The sequence below is a fragment of the Balaenoptera musculus genome, chromosome 5 (genome assembly GCF_009873245.2).
Source record: "Balaenoptera musculus isolate JJ_BM4_2016_0621 chromosome 5, mBalMus1.pri.v3, whole genome shotgun sequence".
NCBI lineage: Eukaryota > Metazoa > Chordata > Mammalia > Artiodactyla > Balaenopteridae > Balaenoptera > Balaenoptera musculus.
In genome coordinates, this window is record NC_045789.1 from 113,348,555 (window position 1) to 113,373,084 (window position 24,530).

At 38.3% G+C, this 24,530-nt stretch overlaps 1 protein-coding gene across 17 annotated transcripts in view; it reads left to right on the forward strand.

Moving 5' to 3' along the window:
* The window catches only part of ANK2 (ankyrin 2), a 591,117-nt gene that overhangs the window by 362,449 nt on the left and 204,138 nt on the right, over positions 1 to 24,530 (forward strand). For all 17 annotated transcript variants that reach the window (XM_036852154.1, XM_036852140.1, XM_036852139.1 and 14 more), the window contains one exon: positions 6,009 to 6,110. In XM_036852154.1, coding sequence (XP_036708049.1) covers positions 6,009 to 6,110 — 102 coding nt within the window. The remainder of the gene's footprint in view (positions 1 to 6,008; positions 6,111 to 24,530) is intronic.

The window sequence follows — 24,530 nt, forward strand, 5'->3', positions numbered from 1 at the left end:
TCAAATCTTATTTCATTCTCCCAGCAACTCTATAAAATACATTTATTTTTTGATAAGGAAATTAAGACCCACAAAAAGACTTAAGATCATACAACTTGTGATTTGCTGGTTTTAACTTATCCAACATTCCTAGGAAAAGACCTAAGGAATTGTAGAAATGTCCCTTATTTCATTATGTTTATATTAAAGGTTTTCCCCTCAAGTGATTTTAATACATTTTATTTATTTTGTATTACTATAAAAATGTGGATCTTGGAGTAGGCGGGTAAATGACCCTGTTTTTACAAAGGAATAACTGCATCCTAAGAAAATAAGCAGATTCCCTAAATTCCACAAGGAGCATGTGCTTTCCTATGGTTAATCAGTCAGCAAATATTTGTGGAGGGTACAGGATAAGCCAGAGGCTGTGAGGGGAGGCGCCCCATGTCACTCCCTAGGCTAGTTGAGGCTGGTAGCTGAGTCACGCTAGAGGATGCCTGCTTCTCAAACTTGAATAATGTATTTGTCTCTTTTGAAGTATAAAAAAAGTTTGTGACCTCCAGTGCTGTTATTTTTATTGTAGTGTTAATTTATTTATTTTTAATTAAAAAAGACTTTTTTTTTTGGCTGTGAGGTTTGTGGGGTTTTAATTTCCCTAGCAGGGATTGAACCTGGGCCCTTGGCAGTGAGAGCACGGAGTCCTAACCACTGGACCGCCAGGGAATTCCCTATAGCGTTAATTTAAGTGTAAAAATCAAACTACATAAAAGTCCTTAAACTCTTAGACCACTACTAAAAAGAAAGTTGTACAAATTAAGCATGAACAGAACTACAAAACTAGTATTATTCAAATAAATAACACCAATGTAATAGAATGGATAGGATTGTCTAAAACTAAATCACAGATGTTGGATTTAACAGTAAAAAGATTTAACCTCAGATTTCTATAATACATTTCTGAATTTGACTTCAATGAAAATAATATAGAGTGTACGTTTTTATAAGCGTGTTGTACAACCATTATTGATACATTTAAGGTTTTGTTTCCTACTTCAGAATAGTTAAAGTGATCAGAGAACTTTGCCAATGCCAATTTTAATGGCATGCCATTTGATAATCATTTAAAGCTCTCTTCATTTACTTGGAGATGAAGTTAGTATTGTGGTAAAGATGTGTACCTAATCCAGTAAAAGCTGCAATTGGGAACTGAAAATCATTTTACTCTGGATTTTCTGCTACAGTCACTGCTAAGAGTCCAGGCAAGTTGGACCACACAAAGATAGCATCTGAGCCTGTTGTTATTTGCAGCTTTAATGTGCTACTGAGTGCTGTGCTCAGGTTCTTTTGCTACATCCTACCTTGTATGATGGCCAGATTCTCTGATCAGTCTCTGTCCCGTGGCAAAATATTTTGCATCCCATGCATCTGTCTATATTCCATCCCTATTTCCACTGTTATGCACTGAATTCTAAACACAAAGGCATATATCAAAATTATATGGTTGTACTCAGTTAAAGGGTAGCCATCTAGATGACCTGGAACATGCTTATATTCTCCTTATTAGGTTGTTATTGAACTGTAAGCATAGAAGTTTTACAAAATCTTGGAGCAAACTCATGAATCTCTGTGAGTGTGCCCCTGGACCCTTCGGGGAAGCACTCGTTTAGGACATAATGTGGCTCTGTGAATGCACATTCCTCCTTGCCTTTCATGTCCACCCTGCTGGATGCTGAGAAAGTATTGTTTTTCTAACGTTCTGGTAAAAAATGTACAGAACTGTGTCAAGAAGAACTGAAGAGGAAATTTTTCTTTCTCGGCTTGAGATGCCACACTCGGGTTGAAAAGGGGACAAGTTTTAATGACATCCATCTGTTGCAGATTAAAATAAGTGGAGCTCAGCATTTGAATGCCTTGCCCAGAGTCACACTTTATAGGCATAAGTACAATTGGTTTTAGGATTGAGAGTTCTAGGGACCTAAAGCAGCAAAGCAGAAAGAGGTTAGTCTATTTGTCTGAGACTTTTCCCCCAAAGGAATTGCTATTGCCTCATTTTCTCTTTCTTGTACTTTTTATGTGTGACAGCTCCTGGTTGAGGCAAGAGACAACAGTCTATTTTGAAAGCATGCTTCTCCCCTACTAATACCTAATTTTAATTTTTAAATTCTTACTTTTGTCATACTCAGAGGGAAACATAGCATGGTAAAAATTGCTGCATGTCTCACCATGAGTCCCTGAATCCTCTTTTATCTCTGTGTTGATTGAAGGTAACCAGACTGACTGCTGTTTATCCTAAGCTCTTGTGTCAAGAGCTCTAATCACAGATTGACCTCTTTGTAGCACAGGGTTTGCATGTGTTTATGTGGAAGTAGGAGAAAAATGTATACTTCTATGCTGGTCTATACTTTTAACCTTCAAAGATGTCAATATCTACATATAAATTTTGAAGTCTCATTTGAATTTTGTTCTTGAAACTCATGCTCTGGAACCGTTTTATAATAACACACTTATTTGCATTTGCAAAATGCATTTCTAATACATTTTCTCACTTTGGGAAAACTCAATCCCTTAATGGGGTTCTAGAAGAATCCAACTTATAGCAAAATCTACTGTGACTCAACTGTTGAAGAGGTCCCTGGCAGGATGGCTCAGATGTTACATTTCCACTGTCTCTAGCCCCTCGAAAACACTGGGAGCATTTTTTGCTAACACTCCAGGGACTGGCTGTAAGTCTTTGACTTGCCTCTACTTTTTAGGAGTTTGATTCAGAAAAGAGAAAAATAGTTATTAAAACTTGTTGTTATGTAACAGCAAAAGCAATCCTCAATGTCATGCCCAGTCCCTAGAGAAGGTTCTAAGAGGGTCTAATAGATTCCCCTCCGTGATGCCAGCAGCCCCCTTCAGACGAACAATCGCCTCTGTAAGCTTCCACAGGGTGTCTCCAGGTGCTTCTTCATCCCTAAAGGGTCAGGTGCTCCCTTCTGGCTCTACTTGTTCATGGCATTCTTTTTTTTTTTTTTACAAGAATGATAGAGAACCCTGATCTTAGTTCATGAGTTTAATCATGTTAGACATGTAGAGAGAGACAGTCAACTGGCTTTTTAATGTGGTGTGTACTTTACCATCTCTTTCTTTATTCCCAAGTGAGTATGTTTCTAATTAGTTTGTCTCAGGCCAGCTCTTCATTTTTCTAGGTGCATAGATGGCTGATACATTTGAGGCTAGGGCTGTCTGCCAAGAATTCCCTCTCCAGCTAAGACACTCTGTTTAGCAAGTGCCATGATTTACAGAGTGAATATGTCGACCAAGGGCATACTGAGGTTATCACAAATGAAACAAACTTATAGCTCATAGGTTAGGTATTTGTACTAACATCTGCTTTGATACTTTGCAGGGATGAGGTAGAATAGCAGATAAGACTAGCTTTGAGGCTGATAAACATGAGTTAAATCTTGAATCTTCCACTGAATAATTATATGACCTTGGAAACTTTCCCAGCCCCTTTCCTCACCTATTAAATGAGCGTAATAATAGTTTCTTTCTCCTAGTATTATTGTAATAATGATATAATGCATATGACTTCTTAGCTCTGTGCCTGGCCCACAGTAAACACTCATAAATGTTACCTATAATTATGAAGCCTCATGTATAAGATGGAAGTACTTTCTAGGCATCCTCTTTAATATAATATATAATATAGAGCATGTGGATTTATTTTAAAAATCTATGGGAAATAACATTGTCATACTTTCTATGACCTAATATTAATTTTTGTTGTTTTTTTAGTAAATGATGTTTCTTGTGGGCTATTGACAGAACCTGATGCAGAGTGTAATGTTTTGCTTTTAAGTACTGCGGCAAGAAACCTGAAGGCGGAAAATCTTCCTGGAATTTAGAATTTGCTGCAAGCCGCAAAATACATTCATAGAATAGGCCTTTAAAAATGAGTCATAATTCAGTCCCTGCAGCATTGCAGATATACTTGGGGCACCCTGCCATGGGCACAGCTTTCAGGAAGGATGGAGCGTGAGGCATCGTAGCAGGGCAGGGAGGAGGAGAAACAGTGCGATGTTAGTCATACCAGGGTGCATTTGAAAAGACTCCGAGCATGAATTCCAGATGTGTAGATTTCAGTCATACCTCTCAAATCCTCATAAATTACCTATATTATTCATAAATTTATATGCCATTGTGGTCTTTGGGTTAAATATGAGGTAATTTCGTCCTAGGGTTTTCAGTCTTCCCCTGTGTAAATCATTTTAATGGTATGTATGCAAATAATTCTGTATTGGAGACTCCCAGAGAAAACGCTTCCATTTCTATCTCCGTACGTCATCACCAGTCACAATAAATAGGCCTGACAGAGTGTGCCAAGGGCCCTGGGCAAGTCCATTCTTCGAGGGAGGGCAGGGCAGCCTACTGAGGAGGAGGATGGATTAAGAGCTGCCCCACCTGAATCTTAATTCCTAGTAGGTCCCTTTTCGTGTTACCATTTTCTCTGTAGTCAGATGTTGTACCACCCAAAGAACTATAAAATGATGCCAGTGTCTTGGAACCTAACGAAAGTTTATCATCATCCTTGTGTTAAGGTTTGAAAATCAGACTTTGTCAGCAAGTCAGAGAGGCAGGGCGACTGTGGCTACGTCTCTTGAGTAGCCTCCCCGAAACTTTTTGTGGGGGAAATTCAGCTGTTCTCCCGGGATCGGATCTTGAGAGGAATGGGTGCAAGATGAGGACTTAAAAAGCAATTTGTACCCAGGGTGATCATCTTTACCAAGAGATCTGAGCCTGGTATTATGTCAGCTGGTTTAAATTTAATCTTGTTTTTCCAAAATCACTGGGATCACAAAATTTGCATTGGCCCAGTCCACACTTGCCAACTAACGCTATCTGCTTTCCTCAAAGCATCCTTGGAGCTTTCTGTTATTCCCTTATAATGAGGACAGACTGTCAGGTGACCCATACTCAGTGCTCTCCCTCAGATGCATCTGAAAACCAAACAGTAAAGGAAGAGAAAGAAGAAACCCAGTACCTTATTTCATTTGTTTTTTAGCTCGACGTTAGGCTCACTGTAAAGTCACTAGCTTCCTGAAGCTAAAATGAATGGATAATGGATAACAGTGGATTTGGGGGTGGTGTAAATTCATCTTCAAATGTGGCTGAAGATTTGGAGTAAAACGGTAATAATTATTTTTATTTTAATTGTTCTTTTATACTCTTTAATATAGCAGAGTGTATTTCCTATTGACTTTAATGTCCTTAAACAACTCTCTAGAAATACTGTGAAGTTGCTGACTCGTACTGTGAATTATTATTCACGGTTTTAAACTCAGGATTGAAATATTTTGCAACTGAAGCTTTTTTTTTTTAACGTCTTTAATGGAGTATAATTTCTTTACAATGGTGTGTTAGTTTCTGCTTTATAACAAAGTGAATCAGCTATACGTATACATATATCTCCATATCCCCTCCCTCTTGCGTCTCCCTCCCACCCTCCCTATCCCACCCCTCTAGGTGGTCACAAAGCACTGAGCTGATCTCCCTGTGCTATGCGTCTGCTTCCCACTAGCTATCTGTTTTACATTTGGTAGTGTATATATGTCCATGCCACTCTCTCACTTCATCCCAGCTTACCCTTCCCCCTCCCCGTGTCCTCAAGTCCATTCTCTACGTCTGCGTCTTTATTCCTGTCCTGCCCCTAGGTTCATCAGAACCTTTTTTTTTTTTTAGATTCCATATATATGTGTTAGCATACGGTATTTGTTTTTCTCTTTCCGACTTACTTCACTCTGCATGACAGACTCTAGGCCCATCCACCTCACTACAAATAACTCAATTTCGTTCCTTTTTATGTGTGAGTAATATTTCATTGTATATATGTGCCACATCTTCTTTATCCTTTCATCTGTTGATGGACACTTAGTGCAACTGAAGCTTTTCTATATGCATGGTGCAAACATTCTTGTGTTTCTGTCTTTGATATGTTTTCATTTTATGAATATTTCACTAAAGGTCTTTTCTTTTTCTCACAGTCTGACAGCAATGCAAGCTTCCTCCGTGCTGCCAGAGCAGGCAACTTAGACAAAGTAGTGGAATATCTCAAAGGGGGCATAGACATCAATACCTGCAACCAGGTAAGAGCATGGCCGCTGGCTCTGTATTATACATTGAAGACACTCTTTTTTTTTTTTTTTTTTAAATATTTTATTTATTTATTTATGTATTTATGGCTGTGTTGGGTCTTCGTTTCTGTGTGAGGGCTTTCTCCAGTTGCAGCAAGTGGGGGCCATTCCTCATCGCAGTGCGCGGGCCTCTCACTATCGCGGCCTCTCTTGTTGTGGAGCACAGGCTCCAGACGCGCAGGCTCAGTAATTGTGGCTCACGGGCCTAGTTGCTCCGCGGCATGTGGGATCTTCCCAGACCAGGGCTCGAACCCGTGTCCCCTGCATTGGCAGGCAGATTCTCAACCACTGCGCCACCAGGGAAGCCCTGAAGACACTCTTATTACCTGCAGATACATTCCAAGAGCCCAGCTTTTTTCGTGTGCTTGTTGAATTTACTCAAATAGCAGCAATTCAGAATTATGAAAGCCCATTTTTCTTCCTTACCAACTTTTGAAGCCTCGGATGGTTGTATCTAGAGCTAATAAGGCTGGCACGTTAGATAGATCAAAAATAATTGAACATCAGTTTTGCCTATGAAATGATCTGGGCTGCCCTGAGCTGGAATGTTGACCAAGAATGATGTTTTACTTCTCATTTATCGTCAACTAATTATGCAGACTCTGGCTTCTTTTCTTGTTTGCTGTATGCCTTTTACTTAGGGGTAACTGATTGTTACAATTTGGGATAGAGAAATAAGAGGATAAAATCAAAATTATCCCTCCCTTTCCCCCAATTAGTTTTTTATTTTTTATTTTTTTCAACTTTATGCCTTGATTTATTTTTTATGCTCTATTACACTGACTAGGACCACCAAAACAATCCCCCCAATTAGTTTTAAAATATGAATTTGAATGAGAAGAGGTTGCAACTGTTGGCTTAAATGAGGTATTTGGATTATTTATTTATCACATCCATTCGCTAAGGACTTTAGACAATATTATACATTTGGATATTATTTGGTCCCAGGGATGTTGAGATTTTTGTGCTATTTTAACTAAGATTTTGATGCCATGAATTAAAGTGTCTAGTGGACTCCAGTATTCAATATAGTGTGCTAAATGTTGCACATTGGTGTGTGTGTGGGTTGTGTGTGTGTGTGTGTGTGTGTGTGTGTGAGACAGAGCTGACTGGGAAGTGAATAATCCTGACTAATTTTAAGTTAACAGGAGATGAATTTCACTGGCGGATTCTAAATCATCTATAGAATGCCTGTGATATATATTGATATATATTCTGATATATATTGAGCCCAGGTATGTTCCATCTATAGTCCCCTGAAATTAGTATATCTTTCAAGTACAGCTTTTCAAAAACAACCTGATATCTTTTCATACTCAAACTTACTCTCCTCTCAAAATCCTACCTGCTGGTTTCCTCACCAATATGTTAGTTCCAACAGCTCTCCACCCTTGTCTTCTCCCCTACGCCAGTCTAGCACTCCTTTCTCGGTTCATCTTCTACATCCACAAATTTGCACTAACTCACAACATGGTCACTTACCGTGGTTGCCATAACAGCCTCCTTAATTAGGTCCTGTCTTCATCTTGTCCACTCTGGTCAATCTCCACACTATGTCTTGAGTCATCTTTCCAAAATAAAAATATGATTATGGCACTCCTTTCACTACCAAGCTTTCTATGGCTTCCAATGCTTAGGTCAGTAAGATAGTTGTATAAAAATTACCTGAAGCCTTTCGCAAAGGGTGCAGGATTTTCCTTGCTCCTCTTGAGAGTAACCGGCTTAAGAAGCACTGTCACGGATGGCAATATTTCTTATCCTTTAGAGGAGTAACTCCCGTGGCATCAAAAATATTGGGTGCTGCTTGCTGTAGGGAATATCAGTCTGCTGTCACCCTGAGCATCCCTATATATTCTTTTGTGTGTGTCGAGAATGAAAGACCCTGTATGCTCTTTATCTGGAGCATTTCTCAGGGTAGTGTTTGCAGTGAGCAACCTTGCGGGATTAGGTAACTCTTTCCTCCAGACAAGAAGTAGGCTTGTTCTTTCTTATTTTAAAAGCTGTGAATTCCCCAAGGTTAATGTTCTTCTTTAACACAACCCACGACATGCACAGGCATCCAACCCTGGTCCTGTGTGTCACTTGCATGGGATTGGGGGGGGGGTGCATAGGGAACTGGTGTAAGCAAATGTTGACGCTCAACCACTCCTTTTGCCATGAACTATAAAGTCCATTGTCTCTGATCCAGGAGACTCATGTCTTCTACCAGTATCAGGAAATTGTAGCAGTTAAGCTCTTTAGCTTGTAGGTAAGATAAAATCCCAGACCTTACATAGTTCTTGACACTGACCTATGGAATAAGACTAAATTCCTTTATCCCAATATATAAGATCTTCATATTTTACATCTCTATTTCTTATCCATCTTATACTTCATTATGACTCTTTTTTTGATATGTTTTTAGTGTTCTTTTGAACAAATAATTTGAAGTATAGATACATTAGTTACTTTAAAAGAGAAAGACAACATCCAAATTCCTATATAGATATAGATATATGAAATTCTTCCAAAACTGCCTGTGAGATTGAATATGAAATATTTAAAATTTTTAACATGTTAATTTTATTTATTTATTTATTTGTTTTTTTGACCGCATGGCATGCGGGATCTTAGTTCCCTGACCAGGGATCAAACCTGTGCCCCCGCAGTGGAAGTGTGGAGTCTTAACCACTGGACCTCCAGGGAAGTCCCTTCACATGTTATTTTAGACTTTTTTCAAGTATATTAAATACATTCCCCCAATTTTAATATCAATTCATTAAGATTCTAAATTTGCAATATGCTGGAAAATAGGCAATGAAACTGTTAGAACTGTTAGTTCATTTGGTAAAATCATTGTAAGTAATACCAAAAGACGAACCCAAGGAAAATAAAGTTAACCTCAGTCAAACCACTTAACCTCAGTCAATTCCACTTCACCCTAAAGTATAAGAAATATCTTAATCTTATAAAAGATCTTGGAGTTTATTTTTAAAGAAAAATAAACTCTCAGCAGTAAATACTCAATTCTTATTTGCTTTATTGACCAACCTCATTTCTTGAGTTACCTTGAGAAGTTTTTAGCTGCCTAACATATTTTTCGTGTAGTGGCCGACTGTCCACTAGCATGTTACTATAAAGGGGAAGAACATGTATTTTTGTGAGAAGGCAACAAAATGTCATGAAACCACACAGAACTTAGAGCCCAGCAGTTCAAGTTCCATCTCCACTTTTGTTAAGTCATTTCAATTCAGAAAGTGACATTTTTCTAATCTCTAAAACAAGAAAGTAATAATACATTCAATCTTACACCACCGAGTTGCAGTGTAAATTAAATATGAAATATGAAAGGACTTTCTAAGGTGTACCTATTCTAACTGCAGTTACTGTGTATGTCTACCAAGAATCAGAAAAATTAAAATTGACCTCCACACAAAGTATGAGATTGTCTCTCCTCAGTCACCTGAATTTACTAGGTAGAAAGTAAATGTTGTTGTCTGGTGTTGGTTCTTTATTACTACCATTCAAGAATGTACATTAAATAGAGATTAGGGAAATGAAGTGACTAATGTTAACTAATTAGCTGCTATGTATCAGGCTTTGTGCTGGGGGCTTTATGTGTGATGTTTCATCAATCAGCAGAGACAAATGTTATAAGGTAAGCATTTGCCTGAGTTTACAAATGCAGAAACTGAGTCCACAAGTGGTTAAGTGATGTCCCCAGGGTCACGCAGATCTGTCTCTCACATACAAGTCTTTTCTACTGCAGGACGTCTTCCTGAGATGTTTGAATCTTATTTTTAATCTACCATTGCTAATATAAAAAGGACTTTATTCATCCTCAGATCAACATAATATGTAGTTAAAGGAACTTTTAAGTCAAAGAGCACCACCACCAGGATTACTACTAAAACTCAAATAAAATATAGAACAGAATATAATTTCCAAACACCTAGGAGGGCAAAAGAGGCAACTCTTCAGCCAAAGTACTGCTATTTCTAAATATGTGAAAGCTCAAAGCTAATATGGCATATGAAAGAAGAAAAGAAAAAGTATTCTCTATTTTGCTTGTAAGCCTGAGTATCTGGGGAGCATGATGCCATGTAACATAGAAAGCAGGACCTTCTGTACCCTGTTGTATTTCTCAATGAAAGGCAATCTGGGCTGTACCAACTTTCCAAAAATACCACATGTATTGGCGTGCTAAGATTCCTTAAACTGAAATTTGGATGAAAATCTTTTTCTTTATAAAATTGGTCTCATAACTACCGTGAGAATTTTGAAATTTAATTGAAAAATACCATTTGGCTTCTAATTGTTTAAAGGATGTGGGAAAAATTCATAAATTTGGCACAAGACAATATTCTTTAAAAAAAAACACTTTGTTTTCATTTTTTTTCCCAAATAGTTACAAATTTGTTAACTTTCATTTTCCTTAAAAGATTAAGCTGGTAATGTATTTATTTATCTTTTAATCTCTTGTACATTCAGAAAAGAGAATAAATCTTCGTGTTTGCTCCCTATTTTTGAAACTCATATATACTTATTTTTAAAATTTATTTAGTAATTGTTCATAAGATTACAATATTATAAACAAGGTTAACAGAGCAAGTATTCAATAAATATTAGCAAATGTTTTTATATTGATTCTCAACCTAAGTTTTAGCAAAAGTGATGCTGGTTCTCACAGGCAGGACAGAACATAAAAGGTATTATCATAGCCTGTGTCACCAATTAGGAAAGATCACGTTTAGCAGCAGTTTGGTAACAGTTACTGTTTATCTGGGTTTCTTTAAATTAAAATCTTTTTTGGAAATAAAATCTTTTTTATAAATGCCATTTGGATCCATCTGGTCTGGACCTCTCTTTAAAAATGCCAGAAACGACATGTACCACAGTGTTCACTGCAGCACTATTTACAATAGCCAGGACATGGAAGCAACCTAAGTGTCCATTGACAGATGAATGGATAAAGAAGATGTGGCACATATATACAATGGAATATTACTCAGCCATAAAAAGGAACGAAATTGAGTTATTTGTAGTGAGGTGGATGGACCTGGAGTCTGTCATACGGTGTGAAGTAAGTCAGAAAGAGAAAAACAAATACCGTATGCTAACACATATATATGGAATCTAAAAAATTTTAAAAAAGGTTCTGATGAACCTAGGGGAAGGACAGGAATAAAGTTGCAGACATAGAGAATGGACTTGAGGACACGGGGAGGGGGAAGGGTAAGCTGGGACGAAGTGAGAGGGTAGCACTGACATATATACACTACCAAATGTAAAACAGCTAGTGGGAAGCAGCTGCATAGCACAGGGAGATCAGCTCGGTGCTTTGTGACCACCTAGAGGGGTGGGATATGGAGGGTGGGAGGGAGACACAAGAGGGAGGGGATATGGTGATATATGTATACATATAGCTGATTCACTTTGTTATACAGCAGAAAGTAACACAACATTGTAAAGTAATTATACTCCAAAAAAGATGTTAAAAAAAAAAAAAAAGTTGACTACACCAAAAAAAACAAAAAACAAAAAAAAATGCCAGAAACAATTCTATTAGCCTGGGACTTTATAAAGGCGACAAAAATGAATAACTGAGAATTGAATTCATAGAATTAATGGAATATGGAATGAACTATATATAGGTTTCTAACAAGTTAAATGAGGTAAAAATATTTGTACAAATAATCTTGTTATATATCTATGAGTTTATTTTGACCCCTCATTTAGAAGAAGCAAAAGGTGTTGCATCTGTCTCGTTCTGGCTATGTGTGCGCTTTTGTTTCTGGATTCTGCATTATTCTCTGATTTTTTTCAATACGTTAATACCAATTCTTGCTCTATACTGAGTAGCGCTAAGTTGGATTTGAATAATGTCTGCTAAATATTTTGAGCACTTAGAATTTTTAGTTTCAATGTTGATAAGTCATTCAATGGAAAGTAATTCCAGTAGAGACTTCCTCAACTACTTGTCCATAGCTCTAAAAAGTTTCGCTTCTGTGTGTAACTACACAGGTTTATGAAGATGTTTGAAATGTAACTCTTCTTTGATTTTAAAATTGCCAAGGGTAGCTTCACTCAAATTTTTTTGTGACTTGTCTTTTTTTATTTTATTTAAAAAAATTTTTATTTATTCATTTATTTTTGGCTGCTTTGGGTCTTCGTTGCTGCCCGTGGGCTTTCTCTAGTTGTGGTGAGCGGGGGCTACTCTTCATTGCAGTGCATGGACTTCTCATTGCAGTGGCTTCTCTTGTTGTGGAGCTTGGGCTCTAGGCACGTGGCCTTCAGTAGTTGTGGCGCACGGGCTCAGTAGTTGTGGCTCACGGGTTCTAGAGCTCAGGCTCAGTAGTTGTGGCTCACAGGCTCTAGAGCGCAGGCTCAGTAGTTGTGGTGTGTGGGCTTAGCTGCTCTGCGGCATGTGGGATCTTCCCGGACCAGGGATTGAACCCATGTCCCCTGCACTGGCAGGCAGATTCTTAAGTGCTGCGCCACCAGGGAAATCCCGACTTGTCTTCTTAAGTACTCTGCTAATGTGATTTAGATTGAACAGAACAATTTATATTCTAAGAATTCTCTTGAATGCTCTTTTTCTATGACTAAAAGATGTGGATTTTAAAACATAACTCCCAGGCAGCCACTCAAACCTCCCTAAGTCATCTCAAATTTTATCATCATAGCAGTCTTTCGGCCAGTCTGAACTCAGGCTTACCATTTGTTTATCTGTTTATTCAAGCATGTATTGTGTGTTTACTATGTGGCAGGCACTGTCCTAGGTGCCATGAAGAGAGAGGCAAAACCCTGCCCTCATATAGCTTACAATCTACAACCTGAGAGGAGAGAGACAGTCACCAAGGAAAAAAGTAAAATATGTGGAAAGAGAGATGGAAGTAAATGACAGGGAGAAAAATATAGTAGGGGAGGAGGAGAGGGAGAGGAAGGGAAGCAGCATGTTACTTGAGGTAGGATGGTCAGAGGAAGACCTGAAGGAATTGAACAAGGAAGCCCTGCACTGTTTGGAGGGAGTATGTCTTAGAAGAAGGCTTGACGGGGAGAAAGCCCCAAGGAGGGAGCATGCCTGGAGTGTTTGAAACCAGTGTAGCTGGAGTAGAACGAGGGAGGGGAAGAGAAGTAGGAGGTCGGGGAGAGCCCAAGGCAGCACCAGAGAGCATGTAGGCTATTTTAAGAACTTTGGCTTAATTCTGAGAGAAGAGAAGTGATTAGAGAATTTTTAGCAGAGAAGGGACATAAGCTGACTTAAGTTTGAATAGTCACCCTTAGACTGAAAGGGAGCAAGGGCAGAAGGAGGGAACACTTTTGAAATACTTTACCAAGAAGGAGTATTACACTTTACAAAGGAGTATTACACTTTACACTTTACAAAGGAGTATTACACTTTTGTCATACTTTCAGTGAGAGATGAGGTGCTTCTAGGCAAGCAGGCAGGAGAGATGGTGAGAAGTGGTCGGATTCTGGATATATTTTGAAGATAGAGCTGATAGGTTTTGTTGATGGATTTCATGTAGTCTAAGAGCAAAAAAGAGGAGTCAGGGATGAAGGCTGGGGTCGCAAAGAGAATAATGAGGGTGGAAGATTCATTACCCGAGAGGAGAGAGAAGGTGTGAAACAATCATCTAGGAGAGTGGGAGAGAGTGATTAAGTGTAACAACGAATCATTGCCGGGCAGAAAGTAGGATGAGTGGAAAAGGGAGGAGTCAGGGATGAAGGCTGGGGTCGCAAGACTAATGCGGGCTAACGTTTCATTAACTGAGATGGGAAAGACTGGTTTGAGCAGGTTTGAGGGAATAATCAGAAGGTCACTTGAGAACATGTTAAATTTGATTTGTCTATTTGATATCCAAGATATTGAGCATGTAGTTGGATAGATGCTTCTGGCGTTCAGAGGAGAGATTTTGGCCAGAGATCTATTATTTGGAGCATTCAGTGTTATAGATGTTATGTAAAACCAGGAAACTGGATGAGGTTACCAAAACAGTGAGTGAAAAATTTATGAAATATTGAAGAGGTCCAAGGACTGAGCCTTGGGACACTCCATCTCTTAGAGGTCAGGAAGATGAGGAGGAGCCAGCAAGAAGAATGGGGAAGACTGCCCAGAGAAGTGGCAAGAAACCCTGGAGTGCGGTTTCTCAGAAGCCAAGTGAAAGAGTTATTTTCAGGTGGAGGAAATGATCAACTCTATAAAATGCTGTTGATCAAATAAGCTCAGGAACAGAACAAATGCTGTAGTAAAGTGGTGGTAGCTGATGACTTGTTAAAGGCATTTTCAGTTGCCTGGTGGGGTGAAAGCCTGACTGGAGTTGATTCAGTCGGTAATGAGCAGACCAGATACTACTGGAAGGTCTCTTTCTGTAATGGGAAGGAGAGAACAGGGCACGTAGCTGGAAGAGGAGGTAGGATCAAGAGAGGCTTTTTTAAAAAATATGAGATAAATTATAGCATTTTTGTTTCATTAATGGAAAAAAGAAGCAGAGGAGGGAAAAATCAATGATGCATGAGAGAGAGGGGAGACTTGCTGGATGGTGTCCTAGGGTAGGTGAGAGGGGATGGGACCTGGTGCGCAAGTGGGGGAGTCAGCCTTTGCTAAGAACATGGATAGTTCAGGAAAAAGAAGGGTTTAGGGATAAAAGACCAAGAAGTAGTGTGGGTGTGGTGCTGGGAGCTGGATGTGGAATGGAAGTTCTCCTTTAATTGCTTCTAGTTTTTAGTGAAATATGAATGTCATCAGCAGAGAGCTAAGATGGGAGAGGAGGTGTTGGAGATTGAGGAGACAGGAGATATGAAATAATCATCTAGGAGAGTGGGAGAGAGAGTGATTAAGGGTAACAGAGTATGATTGCCAGGCAGTGTTAAGGGCCCACTTAAGGATTATGACAAGCGAGCACGTATGTGTATCTCTGCAGCCACATTCAGACATGGGATCAGTTGCAGAGGTTGTGGTTGAGCTAAGCATGTATAGTACAGCCAGAGAAGGGCAAGCCAACTGCAGATGCATACAAGGGAATGACTAAAATGATTATAAAGATTATGCATGGAATTTAGGCTGAGTGAGGAAAGAAATGGACACAGTGAAAAGGTGAACAGACTCTAGGTGTCAGGGGCTGAAGGATTGTTTGATTTGGGTCAGTAGATTGGCAGGAGGGTAAATAGAAGTTAATGGCTCGGATGCTTGAAGTTGAAATCTTGGAGGAAGATTATATCATTGGAAATGACCATGGAAAGAGTAGATGAGGTAGAGAGAAGGAAAAATTATTGGTAGAAAAGTCAGGAACCTGAATGTGTAGAGTTCTGGAAAAACCACCTTCATATATGTTGGAAAAGGAGGCAATGAACTAGGAGCTAAAATCTTCAAGAGATGAGGCTGGGATCTAAAACATACAGGCTGATGGCATCTGGAGGTTTATGTAAAAGGATGAGGAAAAAATAGTTTTGAAAAGCAATGAAGAGCAAGGAGCATTAGCATAGCTCCACTGAGTCCAGTGGTTAATTGGGGTGTAGGGGATAAATATTATCACTTGAGTAGACTTCAGGGAAGCAGTAGCTTCGGGTTTCATTTAGAACAGAAAGGTTAAAAGGAATGTTCAGAGAAAAGATTTAAGACACAGAGATGCTGCTAATAACCACATTTATGTGTTCTAGAGGACATTGTGTGAGTTTCAGGACATGGGACGTGATCAGAGACACAGTTAGAAAAGGGGATAGCAAGGCATACAGGGGTTGCATTTGGAGGGCTGAGGATTGACCTGGTGACTGGCACAAATAGGGATACAGGGTGTGATAAGTTTAGTCCATATGGTCCCAACCAGATAGTGATGGTGAGATTGTGAGAGTTGTCTGGAGAAAGATAAGAGGCAGCAGGGAGTCTAGCCAGGAGCTCATAGAGTTATGGAGTCCCACCTTGATTTCTGCTATGGAGGGTCAACAGAGGGAAGATCTTGATCCAAACACGTATTCAATACAGCTCTTCAGATATGCACTACAGCCAAACACAGGTGGTGTGTGAGGTAAGAGGTAGATGACATTTTTGCTTAGTCATTTTTCTGCTTGGTTATTTTCTTTGTGCCATTAAAAATCAACCAGCCCCTTTGCAGTAGCTGAGATTTTGTCCACTCACAGTCTAACAGTCTCTTTGTTTGCTGACCACTTATTCTAAACAGTCTTTTTCCTTTCTTCTCTAGAAGTTTCCCAAGCCTCTCCCATCCCTCCCTACCCTCATAGATTTCTCCTTCTCCTTTCGTGTGTGTGTGTATGTGTTTTGATGATTATAAAGGTGTAACCCCAAATCCTAGGATCTCTAGTCTTTTCAAGGCCTTCTCTCTTCTGGAATAAGGAGGAAGGAAAAAAAGGAAACCTTGTTTTCAGATGGTACCTTCTTCAGATTCAGAAGAAGAGAAGAGAATTCAGCAGCTCCATATGAAAAAGTGGTTGTCTGTTGAGGTGGACATGATCAGGGGCTACCTGCCTCTTGCTGAGCCTGTATAGGTACATGTGTATAACCTGATGTAAGCGACTGATTTTAGTCCTATACTCAGTTTCTTTTCAGCCTCTTCCCGCAGAAATGAAAGGTCTTCAGGGTAAGATGAAAGAGTCCAACATGCAGATGAACGAAAGCTCATAAGGGCACACCTTGGAAGAGGTCATCCCTGGCTCTCCCCACACCCTCATTCCCCTAGCTACCACCACCAAAAACAAACAAACAAACAAACAAACAAAAACAAGCCACCATCAATAAAAAGAAGAAAACTTCTTTGTGCAGGGTAGAGGGGGCAGAGGGGACAGTCTGAAATTAAACCCTGCACCTGAGTGGGTATGCAGACTCACTGCGGGGGTGAGAGAAGCATGCCACTGCCCTTGGGAAAGAGGTTTATTGGAGAACCTGTGATGTGATATTTCCCTTAAGGAATGAGGGAAGACAGCAGTAGTGCCCATGGGAGGCAGAAGAGGGAAGTAGCATGAGAAAGAAGCAATTTACCAGGGAGGTGAGAATATATTTTCTCATCCAAAGCAACCACCAGAAGTTATATCAAGAGATCTGTTATTAAAGTTCCCTTGAAATTATTAATTTAGACCTCAAACTGGAGACAGTCTCTACAGCCCTTTTTAGTGACTCCTTTTAGTGAGATTGCTGTGTCTCTAAAGAAGACATTAGATTCTCATTAACCATTTGCGTTCACAGCTAACAATTTAGCAATACACGGAAAGGAATGCGAGATCCACAAACTGGGAACTTGGAACGTCAACAACACAGGAAAATTAAGGGGTTTAAAAAGAAAGGCCCATGAAGTATACCAATCTAAATACAGTTACCAGCTTATATGAACCAGGTCGCAAAGAATGATTTATAAACTAGTATTTAAGCTTCAGTGTTGGTTTAGTGAAAAGGGCACTTTGCTGGAAGGAAGAAGACCCAGGACTGGCACACAGTAGGTTTCCATAATATTTGATACATGAATAATTGAATAAACACAGACATTGAGCCAATCACTTAAATTATTCTGAGTCAAATAATCCATTCGTGAAATGGTAAATAATAATACCTATGATATCAAATAATAGTTTCTTTATTGCATGCCTACTACATGCTTATCACTGTGTTACATACTTTATGTATGTAATCTTCACAACATACTTCTCTACCTTAAAGGGAGACTACTTTGGGCTCAAGTGATACGTGAGAAAACCCCCTGTGTTGCACACACTCATTCAGGAGACCAAATTATGGCTGTGACAGTTGCAGTTGGAAAGAAGTTAATTAACAAAAAGTTGGGCTGGCCACAATGGATGATTTTACTCAAGCTAGAGTAGCTGGATGGACAAATTCTGGATAAGTTCTAACAAGTTTATTCCTTCCAACTTAATCAAAATTGACATTATTCCTTTCAGGCAACTGGTAATTCTGTGGGGCATAGTAAAGCTTCTAATACTTAGGAAGGTTCTAGTCTTGCCTCCTGAAGCATCTATTCTGCTTTCCGAATGGAAAGACCCAAGTTTCATCAGGTTATGTTTACAGACCATCTCTTGAGGTAATATTTCTTCTACTTAGAGAAGGAGATTTTTTGGGGAACCCTGAGAATACATCTGTATGCTTCAGTTTCAGAAATCCTGCATTAAAATACATGTTCCTTTAAATGATCCCTTGGAATCAATCAAGAACACAAGAACAAGAAATTACTAGATGATATTTAATTAAATGTGATTTACCCAGATGATCTAGCATATATGTCTATTAATTTTTTTAAGATTGGCACTTAAATGCAAATATCAGATTAAAAAAATTCTCAGAGAATTGTGAGATCCTCAAGAGCACATCCAAGGATTCCAGGCTGAGAAAAGCCACTTTAGATTAAATCCTTCTCTCACGGTCTAATTTGCTCTTATACACATTAATGTTAACCAGCTTCAGCCTCAGAGAGTGCACTTTTCCGGACTGTGTTTAAAGGCTAGAGGTGGACGTAGTTGTACCTGACTTGTCTGTGCACTGACCACATTTCCTGATAAAATGCACAGTGACCGGATGAATTAAACAAAATCCTGTTAACCTCTGCATGGTCCATACTATTCATTAGCTCATTCATTGTAAGAATATTACTGCAGTATCCTTCGCCTTGTGCTAGGTACTATATTAGGCGTAGAGGTTACAAAGGTGAATAGATTTGACTTTTGTTCATAAGAAGCCTTGTTGGGAAGATAAACAGGACACAAAACACAATCAATTGTGAAAAGAACCAAATTTTGTGATTGTTCAGAGGATAAAGTGACTAAGCTGGCTTGTGTATTGCAGACAAACCTGAAATTGATACTGAATGCAATTCGCAGGAATCATTTTATTGGGTTGGCCAAAAAGTTTTTTCCATAACATCGTCTGGAAAAACCTGAATGAACTTTTTGGCCAGCCCAATATTATGATGGAAAGCAGAGTGATGGTGTGGTACTTGGAAGACTCCTATAAGCTAACTTTTCTTGTTTGATGACTCCCTCCTCACTCTTCCCATATTCTTTTAGAGCACAGCAAGCCAAATTTGGCTTATTTTTAATTAAAATTGTAAAAAAGGGGGATATTATTAATTATTAATTATCTAATAACATTACTAGATTTTTTTATGGGTACCTGGAAATGTAGACTTGGCTCCTCGCACAATGCTTGGCATACAATACAGGTACAAAAAAGTTTAGGTGAATAACTGATATTCAGTTATTATTAATTACTGAATTTAAGCTTTCTCTAGTTTACATTAATTTGAAACTCTGTGCCATGTTTTTATCTGAGATTAATATTGTGGACAGCATTCTTGTGCCTCACTAGAAGTAGGCGGACACAGCACATACTAGAATGAGCTGTGTGGAACCTTTTTAGGTTCCATGCTCCTGTCTTGCTTCCTTCCCTTTGAGATCCTGCCACTCTTTCCCTCTCTCACTTCAATCTCACCCTTGGCCCCTGGAGGCACATCCACTTCAGGCTGCCCCACTAGAGGAGTTTTCTCGTTTCATTTAAAAAAAAGTTACTGGTTAATTCTGATATACATTCCTTCCCCTGCTTGCCAATCTTGATAAATTCTATGTCAGAAGAAGATCCATGTTTTTAATGCCCTCTTTTAAGATGAGTTGATTGAAATATTAAATGAGTCAGTGATAAATATACAAAGATGAGACTTCGTCTAGTGAATATTTTCTTTAAATCTTCTGGAAATTATACTCTCATTACTTGTCATTTAAGAACCAAAGAATTTTACTACTGTAAGTAACTTATGGGATCAACCAAACATAACCCCTTTCCTCCAGTTTTAAGTTAAATTAAAACTAACTAAGCTTGGCATGGACATAATACTATAACTATCTAGAATTCATCATAGAATTCCTTTCTAATTTTGACACTCTTAGACATTGTAAGTCTAGAGGCCTAAAGGAAATAATTTTTCTCCTTAACTACTGACTTATTATCAGAGGTTGAGATATTTTTATTCTAAAAAATATCAATTAAGAGTTAATGAAAAATTGAGGTCTAAAGAAAGCAAAATAGAATTATAATGCAGAACCCATAGTGTTTTTTTTGTTTTAATTGTAAGGGTTAAGAATACAGTTTCTGAGCTAGAATCACCAGGTAGTTCATAACTCATAATGTTCAATTCAGGGTTAAATGAGTTAATGCAATTAAAAGCTTAGATCTAAGCCTGACACATGAGAATAAACTGTAATAAGTTTTAGGTTTTATTTAAATAATTTGCTGCTAACTTTTAATGTCTAAATCTCTTTAAACCATGACTATTATAATAAGTAGCTCAAATAATTTTCTGTCTTTGAGCTTCATGTTAAGTCAGATGTCTTGCTTTAACACATGTTAAGTCAAATACTAAAGAAATAATTTATCTATCATTTCTCATAAAATTAATTTAACCAGAGAAATGAGACCACATGAAAATGACATTTAACTTAGGAGAGTCAAAACTCAGTAGTAAAATAACAGCTTTTTGAATTTTTGACAGGATGACTACTAAGAGGCCAGGTTCCCATTTGCTTTTTAGGTTTCATTAGAATTCAAAATACATTTAAAAACAATCATTTCTGTCTAACTTAATAATTTCCCCAGCCCAGGTAAGCATTATATGTTAGACCCAAAATACTCAATTCAAGAGTGATTTGTACATGCCTCTGTGGGCTTTAACCATGGAGGAAGAAGACACAAGCCAAGGAGTGCAGGTGGCCTCTAGAAGCTGGAAAAGGCAAAAAGAACTGTTCTACCCTAGAACCTCTGGAAGGAATGCAGGCCTGCTGACACCATGATTTTAGCCCAGTGAAACTCAACATGGACTTCTGACTTCAGAGTGCCATCTGCTTGTGGCCCCTTCCATGAAAGAAAAAGCACTCAATTCAGCTCATCATCTTTAATCAGATCTCTGTGATAGAAAACAAAGAATTAGGAATATGTGTGAATTTATTACTTTCTGCATCTAACCAGGAAATCATAATATCTTACATTTGCAAGAGTCCAAATAACATAAACATACATTACTTTATATTCTTTTTTTTTGCATTTTTGCCATTTTATTTTATTTATATATATTTTTTATTTACTGTTAACATCTTTATTGGAGTATAATTGCTCTACAAAGGTGTGTTAGTTTCTGCTACACATATGAATAGTGTGAATCAGCTACACATATACATATGTGCCCATATGTCCTCCATCTTGCGTCTCCCTCCCACGCTCCCTAACCCACCCCTCTAGGTGGACACAAAGCACCAAGCTAATCTCCCTGTGCTATGCGGCTGCTTCCCACTAGCTATCTGTTTTACATTTGGTAGTGTATATATGTCCATGCCACTCTCTCACTTCATCCCAGCTTACCCTTCCCTCTCCCCGTGTCCACAGGTCCATTCTCTACGTCTGCGTCTTTATTCCTGTCCTGCCCCTAGGTTTTTCAGAACCATTGTTTTTTTTTGTTTGTTTGTTTTTAAGATTCCATATATATGTGTTAGCATACGGTATTTGTTTTTCTCTTTCTGACTTACTTCACTCTGTATGATAGTCTCTAGGTCCATCCACCTCACTACAGATAAATCAATTTCGTTCTGTTTTATGGCTGAGTAATATTCTATTGCATATATGAGCCACATCTTCTTTATCCATTCATCTGTCGATGGACACTTAGGTTGCTTCCATGTCCTGGCTATTGTAAGTAGAGCTGCAATGAACATTGTGGTACATGACTCTTTTGGAATTATGGTTTTCTCAGGGTATATGCCCAGTAGTGGGATTGCTGGATCGTATGGTAGTTCTATTTTTAGTTTTTTAAGGAAACTCCATACTGTTCTCCATAGTGGCTGCACCAATTAACATTCCCACCAACGGTGCAGGAGGGTTCCCTTTACTCCACACTCTCTCCAGCATTTATTGTTTGTAGATTTTTTGATGACGGCCATTCTGACCAGTGTGAGATGAGACCTCATTGTAGTTTTGATTTGCATTTCTCTAATGATTAATGATGTTGAGCATGCTTTCATGTGTTTGTTGGCAATCTGTATGTCTTCTTTGGATAAATGTCTATTTAGGTCTTCTGCCCATTTTTGGATTAGGTTGTTTGTTTTTTTGATATTGAGCTGCATGTGCTGCTGTATATTTTGGAGATTAATCCTTTGTCAGTTGCTTCATTTGAAAATATTTTCTCCCATTCTGAGGGTTGTCTTTTCATCTTGTTTATGGTTTCCTTTGCTGTGCAAAAAAAGCTTTTAAGTTTCATTAGGTCCCATTTATTTATTTTTGTTTTTATTTCCATTTCTCTAAGAGGTAGGTCAAAAAGGATCTCGCTGTGATTTATGTCATAGTGTTCTGCTTATGTTTTCCTCTAAGAGTTTGATAGTGTCTGGACTTACATTTAGGTCTTTAATCCATTTTGAGTTTATTTTTGTGTATGGTGTTAGGGAGAGTTCTAATTTCATTCTTTTACATGTAGCTGTCCAGTTTTCCCAGCTCCACTTATTGAAGAGGCTGTCTTTTCTCCATTGTATATTCTTTCCTCCTTTATCAAAGATAAGGTGACCATATGTGCGTGGGTTTATCTCTGGGCTTTCTATCCTGTTCCATTGATCTATATTTCTGTTTTTGTGCCAGTACCATACTGTCTTGATTACTGTAGCTTTGTAGTGTACTCTGAATTCTGGGAGCCTGATTCCTCCAGCTCCATTTTTCTTTCTCAAGATTGCTTTTGCTATTCGGGGTCTTTTGTGTTTCCATACGTATTGTGAAATGTTTTGTCCTAGTTCCGTGAAAAATGGCATTGGTAGTTTGATAGGGATGGCACTGAATTTGTAGATTGCTTTGGGTAGTATAGTCATTTTCACAATGTTGATTCTTCTAATCCAAGAACATGGTATATCTCTCCATCTGTTTGCATCATCTTTAATTTCTTTCATCAGTGTCTTATACTTTTCTGCATACAGGTCTTTTGTCTCCTTAGGTAGGTTTATTCCTAGGTATTTTATTCTTTTTGTTGCAGTGGTAAATGGGAGTGTTTCCTTAATTTCTCCTTCAGATTTTTCATCATTAGTATATAGGAATGCAAGAGATTTCTGTACATTAATTTTGCATCCTGCTACTTTACCAAATTCATTGATTAGCTCTAATAGTTTTCTGGTAGCATCTTTAGGATTCTCTATGTATAGTATCATGACATCTGCAAATAGACACAGTTTTATTTCTTCTTCTCCGATTTTGGATTCCTTTTATTTCTTTTTCTTCTCTGATTGCTGTGGCTACAACTGCCAAAACCATGTTGAATGGTTTTGAACATGGTGGTGAAATTGGGCAACCTTGTCTTGTTCCTGATCTTAGTTCCTGATCTTAGTTTCAGTTTTTCACCATTGAGAATGATGTTGGCTGTGGGTTTGTCATATATGGCCTTTATTATGTTGAGGTAAGTTCACTCTATGCCTACTTTCTGGAGGGTTGTTATCATAAATGGGTGTTGAATTTTGTCAAAAGCTTTTTCTGCATCTATTGAGATGATTATGTGGTTTTTCTCCTTCGATTTGTTAATATGGTTTATCACATTGATTGATTTGCATATATTGAAGAATCCTTGCACTTCTGGGGTAAACCCCAGTTGATCATGGTGTATGATCCTTTTAATGTGCTGTTGGATTCTGTTTGCGAGTATTTTGTTGAGGATTTTTGCATCTGTGTTCATCAGTGATATTGGCCTATAGTTTTCTTTTTTTGTGGCATCTTTGTCTGGTTTTGGTATCAGGGTGATGGTGGCCTCGTAGAATGAGTTTGGGAGTGTTCCTCCCTCTGCTATATTTTGGAAGAGTTTGAGAAGGATAGGTGTTAGCTCTTCTCTAAATGTTTGATAGAATTCGCCTGTGAAGCCATCTGGTCCTGGGCTTTTGTTTGTTGGAAGATTTTTAATCACAGTTTCAAATTCAGTGCTTGTGATTGGTCTGTTCATATTTTCTATTTCTTCCTGGTTCAGTCTCAGAAGGTTGTACTTTTCTAAGAATTTGTCCATTTCTTCCAGGTTGTCCATCATATTGGCATATAGTTGCTTGCAGTAATCTCTCATGATCCTTTGTATATCTGTGGTGTCAGTTGTTACTTCTCCTTTTTCATTTCTAATTCTATTGATTTGAGTCTTCTCCCTTTTTTTCTTGATGAGTCTGCCTAATGGTTTTTCAATTTTGTTTATCTTCTCAAAGAACCAACTTTTAGTTTTATTGATCTTTGCTACCATTTCCTTCATTTCTTTTTCATTTATCTCTGATCTGATCTTTATGATTTCTTTCCTTCTGCTAACTTTGGGGTTTTTTGTTCTTCTTTCTCTAATTGCTTTAGGTGTAAGCTTGAGTTGTTTATTTGAGATGTTTCTTGTTTCTTGA